The following is a 7304-nucleotide window of genomic DNA, read 5'->3' as shown; positions in this document are numbered from 1 at the left end:
GCAGCTACTGGTTTTCTACTAGCAAATCTTGACTTGCATTTTGCAGTCTTTAAACGCTACAAGTGCAATGGAATCTCTCTCCAAGAGGATGCCATGCCTGTCAGAACACAAATTTCAAGGGCACAGAGTAATACCTAACACGACATTTGGAGCCAAATGAGCAACTCTAATTGCAAAGACTGTGGCTTTATCAAAGCTGGAGGATTTACAAGCCTAGCTTTACATAAAAACACAAAAGGGAATGGTGAATTTAATACTCCAAGTTGGATGCAGGCAAAATGCTTCTGCCACAGCTGGTGTGATCTCCTGTGTGCCCAGCTCTGTGTGCCACAGCTCTGGTGGCCATCTTGGAATTACCATATATACTCGAGTATAAGCCAAGAGTATAAGCCTTAAAAATGTGCTTAAAAAGTCGACTTATACTCGAGTATATACGGTAACTGCTTTGGTAACTAAGGGTGCAATCCTATACACATTTATTTAAGTATAAACCACACTGAACTCAGGGAAATGTGCTTTTGAATAAACATGTATTTTGGGGTAGCTTTCTGATAATAAGCAGAAGGGTGAAAAGCAACTCTTATGAATAGATTGATAGATACATGAAACTGCACTGTCTGTTCGCTTGTTGTTTGTAAAACATTTATTATCTGCCTTTCCTCCTTGCCAAATTCAAAGGAATTTACAATTTTAAAAGCATTATATAAAAAACAATAGGAGACTGATGAATCTAGCTGCAGATTTTGGTCTATCCTTACTCTTACAGGTAGAGGGTGGTATTTACCTCTACAGAATTTTGCTACCAGGGATCCTTTAACTGAACACGTCAGTAATACAACCAAAGATTTTCTGCGTGTAAAGCATATGTTCTACCTCTGACCTTCCCAAATACTTGTTTCTCTTCTCAATGTAGTAAAGCAAACAGAAACACCCCCCCCCCCCCATTTACTAGAGACAGGAGCATACCGTCCACAGGACAGAGGTGTCAAAACCACCCCCCATCATCCTTTTTCCTTGTGCTGGAAGAGCTGGGTTGGTGCGTGAGAGGCACCTAAAGACAGAGCCAGCCTGCTGCCAGGAGCCGGCCTGCTGCCATGGCACCCATCTGAATAGCCTCCTTCCTTCCCCAGACCTTCAGGGCTGGGGTGGCTCAATGGGTACCCCAGCAACAGGCAGGCTTCTGGGTTGCCTGCCACAGTGCCCTGCCCCCCACCTTTCCACAGGCCAGTGGGGGCGGCTCAGACAGGCGCTGAGGCAGTAGACTGGCCCAGGAGCCAGCCTGCAGCTACAGTCCCCCTCAAAGCTGCCCCAAGCTGCCCCTGCCCCCCACCCCCAAGCCCTGCCCCCAAGCACAGGGGCAGGGGAAGCAAAGGGTGCCCAGAGCAGGTGTTGTCCCCAGGGGCCATTTCCCCCTGCTATGCCTCTGACTAAAGGGTATCCTCATGACCACATTCTCATTTTATGAGTCTTTACCTTTTCATTGTGTAATGCTACATTAACTTATCTTTTTACCTGTCATTTGCTTTAAATTATTGTTTCAGATAAAAGGAGAGACAGAATGGTTTGGGAGAAAAAGTGATTTGCACTTATCAGTATTTAATAGTTCTGGGTGGTGAAGAAATAACTGAGATAATTAAATGTTAGAAACGAGTGGACTGCACATTGACTGCTTCAGATATTGTCCTCAAGACCTGGAATACCTGCTGTGGAGGGTGCACAAAAGGATGTTGACAGGAAATAGTTCATGCATTCTATTTGTGGATTAAAATGTATTAATGAAAGAAACATATAGAAACAATGGCTCATAGTGTTCCTTGGTATGGGATGGGTGGTACAATGTAAGTGATTTGCAATAGCTGAAAATTTGATTCCATGGGTTCCTGAAGGTACCTGATTTTAGTTACTCTGCACTGCACAACATTTGCATATGTAGCTGCTTCACTGCACTGCACAAGCATTTGCATATGTAGCTGCTTCACTGTTATTTGGGCTGACTGTGCCTGCATTATTAAAACCTCAGTTGCCTTTCTCTGTCTGAATGCTCTAGGCTCTGCAGTCCAAGTTCTGTATCCCTCCAGGAAATAGCATTTTGGTAAGAGATGCTAGTTGGTAATGAGACAACGGTGACCCACTTTGTTCTCTTAGGGTTTCCCAGCAGCCCAGCTGTTCAAGTAATCTTCTTTCTGATATTTCTGATGCTTTATAGCATGGTTCTGCTGGGAAATATTGGGCTGATGGTTTTAATAAGAACCAGTCCCCGTCTCCACACCCCTATGTACTTTTTCCTCAGTAATTTGTCTTTTGTTGATCTCTGCTATTGCTCCGTGATTGTTCCAAAGATGCTTGTAAACTTCTTGGCAGAGAAAAAGGTTATTTCGTATGCTGGTTGTGGACTGCAGTTCTACTTCTTTTGCACTTTTGCTGACACGGAGTCCTTCATCCTAGCCTCTATGGCATATGACCGTTATGTAGCCATATGTAATCCACTTCTTTATACTGTCATGATGTCCCCCAAAATATGTATCTTGCTGGTTGGACTCTCTTACCTTGGTGGTACATTAAGTGCTTTGGTCCATACTTGCTTTGCCTTCCGACTGTCCTTTTGTGGTCCTAATGTCATCAACCACTTCTTCTGTGACCTTCCATTGCTCCTCAAGCTCTCATGCTCAGACACTTCCCTCAATGAGCTTCTACTCTACACCTATGGTAGTTCTGTGGAAATCATGTCTTCAATCATTATCATCATCTCCTATATCCTTATTGTCACTTCTGTTTTGAAGATACGGTCTGCAGCAGCAAGGCTCAAGACATTCTCCACCTGTGCGTCTCACCTGACCTCTGTCATCATCTATGAAGGAACACTCCTTTTCATCTATTCCCGTCCCAGCTCCTGGTACTCCCCCACCTCTGACAAATATATCTCTGTTTTCTACACTATTATTGTCCCTGTCCTGAATCCCCTAATCTACAGCTTGAGGAACAAAGAGGTAAAAGATGCCTTATGGAAAGCAATAGATACTAAAATCTTTGGTCATTGATACTTCTGAGTCCCATAACTGGACAGGCTTTTGAAGCAGATAATCAATAGAAAACTAGATGTGACAGGGTATGTCAAAAAGATAATGGTTCAAATGTATAACAGAATAAAGGAGCAAACTGTCTTCATTGGTTTTCTATGGATATCAGTTCTAGACAAGTGAGCATTTGTTACTTTGAAAGCCATTGATTCTCCCTAGAGTCTCTTCTAGAAAATTGTCCTCCAATGTGGTTAAATTAGTGTTGTTGGTTGATATCAGAAAAGTGATATATTCACATCACAAAATTATCCTATATCCAACCTTTTATACTTCCATGTAGTCTAAGAAATTAAAAAGTTGCTGTAATAAATTCTGAATTATTGCTCTATTTCCAGTTTCAAGAAATAAAATAGGGTGAAATAAATGTTCTTGTCAATTATGTTATTTATTTATGCTGTCGAGTCATATCTGACATATGGCGACCCAGTAGGGTTTCCAAGGCAAAAGACATTTGGAGATGGTTTGCCATTGCCTGCCTCTGCATCATGCCCCTGGTATTTCTTGGAGGTCTGTCATCCAAATACTTGCCAAGGTCAAGGCTGAGAGTATGTAACTGGCCCAAAGTTACCCAGCAAGTTTTCATAGCACACTGGGGTTTTGAATCTGGGTTTCCTGACACCTTTACCACTACACCATGCTGGCACTCTTTCCTGTCTTGGTCTCAGATAAATTGATACTGATTGTGGTCATTTTTGGAGAGATACATTCTATGTACACACAGAAGCATTCTTTTATGCATTCCCATTTCCCCTTCTCTCAATTTCCAGTCTGAATAAGGGAATCAAAAGTACACCATGGTCTGATTGTGATTTAAGATATTTTTACTATAGTACCTGGTTTTGGATAAGTCCTTTTACCTTAATCTCTATTTAGGTAAGAGTGATCTGGAGAGGTGGATGTAAAGAAGGTGATCATTTTGATTAGCACTTTGCAGATAAAATCTGTTGCATTTGTTTTGACTTGGACTCTACATTAGCAGTGACAGGATCAGATGGTGCCTAGGTGCTGACTTGTCCAATTGTATTTTCATTCAAACTGAAAATATAAACAATCCTTAGAAGTTTGACACCTACACTTCCCCTTTCTGGTTACTTAAATCTTCTAGGGAAACATGCTAAGTTAAAGAAATAGTTAATGCTTCTTTAAGTGAAAGAATCTGAAAGAAGGACAATCATGGGACCATAGAATTAAACACTCAGCGAAAGAAATACAAGAACAATTTGTATTTTTAAGACTTCTATAGCAAAGGAAACCCAGCAGAACTTGGAATAGAAGTGTACATCTGAACATAGAGATATCTTAAATCAAAATATAACAATTCAAGAAATATAGCAAGCTATAAAAAATATAAAGCATCGGGCCCAGAAGGACTTACAACAATGTATTAAAATGTTTGGAGGAGGATTTAGTACTACCATTACAAAAAGTTATTAATGAAACTAGCAGACGAAGTTACAGTTCTTGTGGCAAGAATCCCATACAACACTAATTCAGAAAGGGGGAAATTATCCTTCATTACCACAATCTTATAAATTGATCTTTCTATTGAATGTGGACTATAAACTTTTCACTTCAATAATGACAAAAAAAGATATATAGCAAATTTAATACATGAAGACTAGATAGGGTTTGTGCTGAAAAGACACATGAAGCAGAGGTGGGATGCAGCCTATTCGCACCTATTCGGTAGAACTGGTTACTAAAATTTTCTGTTCAGAGAACCTGTTATTAATGATTAACTCCACTAGGGACAAGGGGGTAATCTCTGTCCCTGGGTACAACAAATCTTGTCAAGTGAAAAATTGCCCCCTGGGACCCCCTGCGACCCCCCCTGTCCCCCATGGCACCCCCGTGAGTGTATGAACTGTATTAAATAATTCAATATATAGTAATTCTATTTTTTTTGTTCATTGGTATAAAGGTTGGGAAAGTATTATAGGTAAAGATTTTTCATTTTCTTTTTTTTCCCTTGAAATTTACATTGGAAAGAGAAGAGTTTAAAGTACTCTTTTAGATTAAGGATTTTGGATCTCTCCCTCTGTTAGTTTTCTTTCAAGTGGAATAGATAAAGTAATTATAGGAATCTGAAGGGGAAATAGAAAGGAGGGAGGCAAATATGGGAAGAAGGGAGGCAATATAGGATGTTTTAGTGGGGGGGTTGAGAGAGATAGACAATTAGATATGTTTGTAATATGTTAACAATTGTAAACAGTTTTTTGTTTCTCTTCTTACTTATGTTATTATTTAAAATCAATCAATATAATTATATAAAAAAGAAATAATACACTACCTTTTGGTATATTGCTTTTTTAATGCTTTAAACAGTCATTATTTGAATCTAGAGGCAGGACAAAGGGGAACTGCACCTGGGGTGCGCGCACCCTGCGTCCTTGCCACAGCCCCACCCAGGAATGCCCCACCCTGGAATGCCTGGCCATGCCCCCATCGTGCCCCACCCAGCCCCATTGGCACTACACAACTGTTTGAATCCCACCACCATAGGAACCTGTTATTAAAATTTTTGAATCCCACCACTGATGTGAAGGACAACATTCATTTTGTAGTCAACATGACAGAATTTGTGAAGAAAAAAGGCAGCATTCTTTAGATGCAGAGAAAGCATTTGATAATATAGCTTGATCTTTTCTTTTAAACACAGTTGACAACTGAACTGTGGCTCAAGATTTTTGAACTGGATACGAAGTATTTATACTAAACAACATGCAAATATTTTTATAAATTGAATCCTGACCAAAGGAATATAAACTGTTTCCAGTGGAAGATGAGGGCACTCCTTTTGAGAACCCATGAAAATGGACTCTCTGAACCAAACTTCACCCAACTTTGGGAGTCCTTCTAAAGAGCCAGCCTGCAGCCAGTGGTGTCTACCTTTAGAAACAGCCCCCCTAGACCCCCCCTCAAATTCTCCATAGGATATAATGGAGCTGAGAATTTTCAGCTTTCAAAAAAAGCCCCCCCCCCTCCAAAAAAAACCATTCACCAATATTGGCATTTGGAGTGGGACTTGGCTTTGCTGAAAAATTTTAGCCATTGTAAACCCAAATCTGAAATTTACTGGGGAAAAATTAATGGTCACCACTAGTTAGTAGGTGGGAACAGAGATTAATTGTGTAAAGGAGGTCAGCATAGAGTTGGAGCTCCTGGTGACTGGGGGCACGAGAAGTATGGTGATGGAAAATGGCATTTAAAAAGAAGGATTCAGGGACATGGTTATGCTCAGTCTCCTTCCAATCTTTGGCCCATCTTATGATATGACAACCCATCCCATGATATGAAGGCTATGAATATATGTCCTTATCTGACACAGATGTTGTGTAATGCTAAGTTCATTAACAGAACTATCACTCTGCAAAATAATTTTGCAGAGCACAAAATGGATCTAGCATTTGTGATCAAGACCTGGATGAGGGAAACTGAAATAGTCACCGCAAAAGAGCTAGCTCCCCATCCAGTTTCTTGGTCCCCCATCAGTCCCAGACAAAGAATGGGGGGAGGGGTTCTGCTTATTTGGGAGTCTTTCTCCTTCAGGGTACCCTGCATCTCAAAGATCCCATGTCTTAACTAAGTTAATCTGGTTTTGGACACTGAGGAGAGTTTGGCAAAGAACTCATGACAAAGCAGCAGGAACATCTTACAGGACATTTATGACATCTATTAGGTCTTTAACCACTATCTCTGAGAGCACTTTGAAAAATAGTAATTTGGCACTTGGCTGTGAGACATTTTTAAGCTGTTTTGTGGATAAAGTCCTGTCACTCCACCAGTACTTCCCAGTCAGTGTTAATACAGTTAGTAATCTTCAGGTCCAATGAGTATCCAGTTCAGCTATCTGTCCTGGTTCAAAGTTTATAGAATACTTGCAGCCATCAAACCTACCATTTGCCCATTAGACCCGTGTCCTTCATGGTTAGTGAAAGTCAATGTGTATGCAGGTCCTTCTGTTGGATATCATCAATTTTTCCCTGATTTCCAAGTCCTTACCAGAGATGCTGAGAAAGGCAGTGGTAAGGTAACTCTTAAAGAAGCTATCATTGGATACATGTGATCCTGCCAACTACTGCCCAGTGTCACATCTTTCATTCCTGGTAGTTAAGAGAGCATCTTCAAAACAGCTCCCAGCATTCCTGAAGGATGCATCAGTACTGGATTCATTTTCATTTGGTTTCCAACCTGGCCACAGGATAGAAATGTTTTTGGTCAACTTCA

The 7304-nt window shown here is 40.6% G+C and overlaps 1 protein-coding gene across 1 annotated transcript; it reads left to right on the top strand.

Annotated features, from left to right (window-relative positions):
• Positions 1–2099: 2099 nt before the first annotated feature.
• On the top strand, positions 2100–3255 carry LOC125426677 (olfactory receptor 5I1-like). The gene has a single exon (XM_048485277.1). It carries the CDS (start codon positions 2100–2102, stop codon positions 3036–3038), a length of 939 nt encoding a protein of 312 aa, XP_048341234.1. The 3' UTR covers positions 3039–3255.
• Positions 3256–7304: the final 4049 nt, after the last annotated feature.

This window comes from Sphaerodactylus townsendi, linkage group LG02 (genome assembly GCF_021028975.2).
Source record: "Sphaerodactylus townsendi isolate TG3544 linkage group LG02, MPM_Stown_v2.3, whole genome shotgun sequence".
NCBI classification, from domain to species: domain Eukaryota; kingdom Metazoa; phylum Chordata; class Lepidosauria; order Squamata; family Sphaerodactylidae; genus Sphaerodactylus; species Sphaerodactylus townsendi.
The sequence above is the reverse complement of the archived record's forward strand: the minus strand, read 5'-3'. Positions and strand labels throughout refer to the sequence as shown.

Coding starts and splice junctions, on each gene's coding strand:
- LOC125426677 (XM_048485277.1), top strand. CDS start 2,100: ATGCTAGTTGGTAATGAGACAACGGTGACCCACTTTGTTCTCTTAGGG.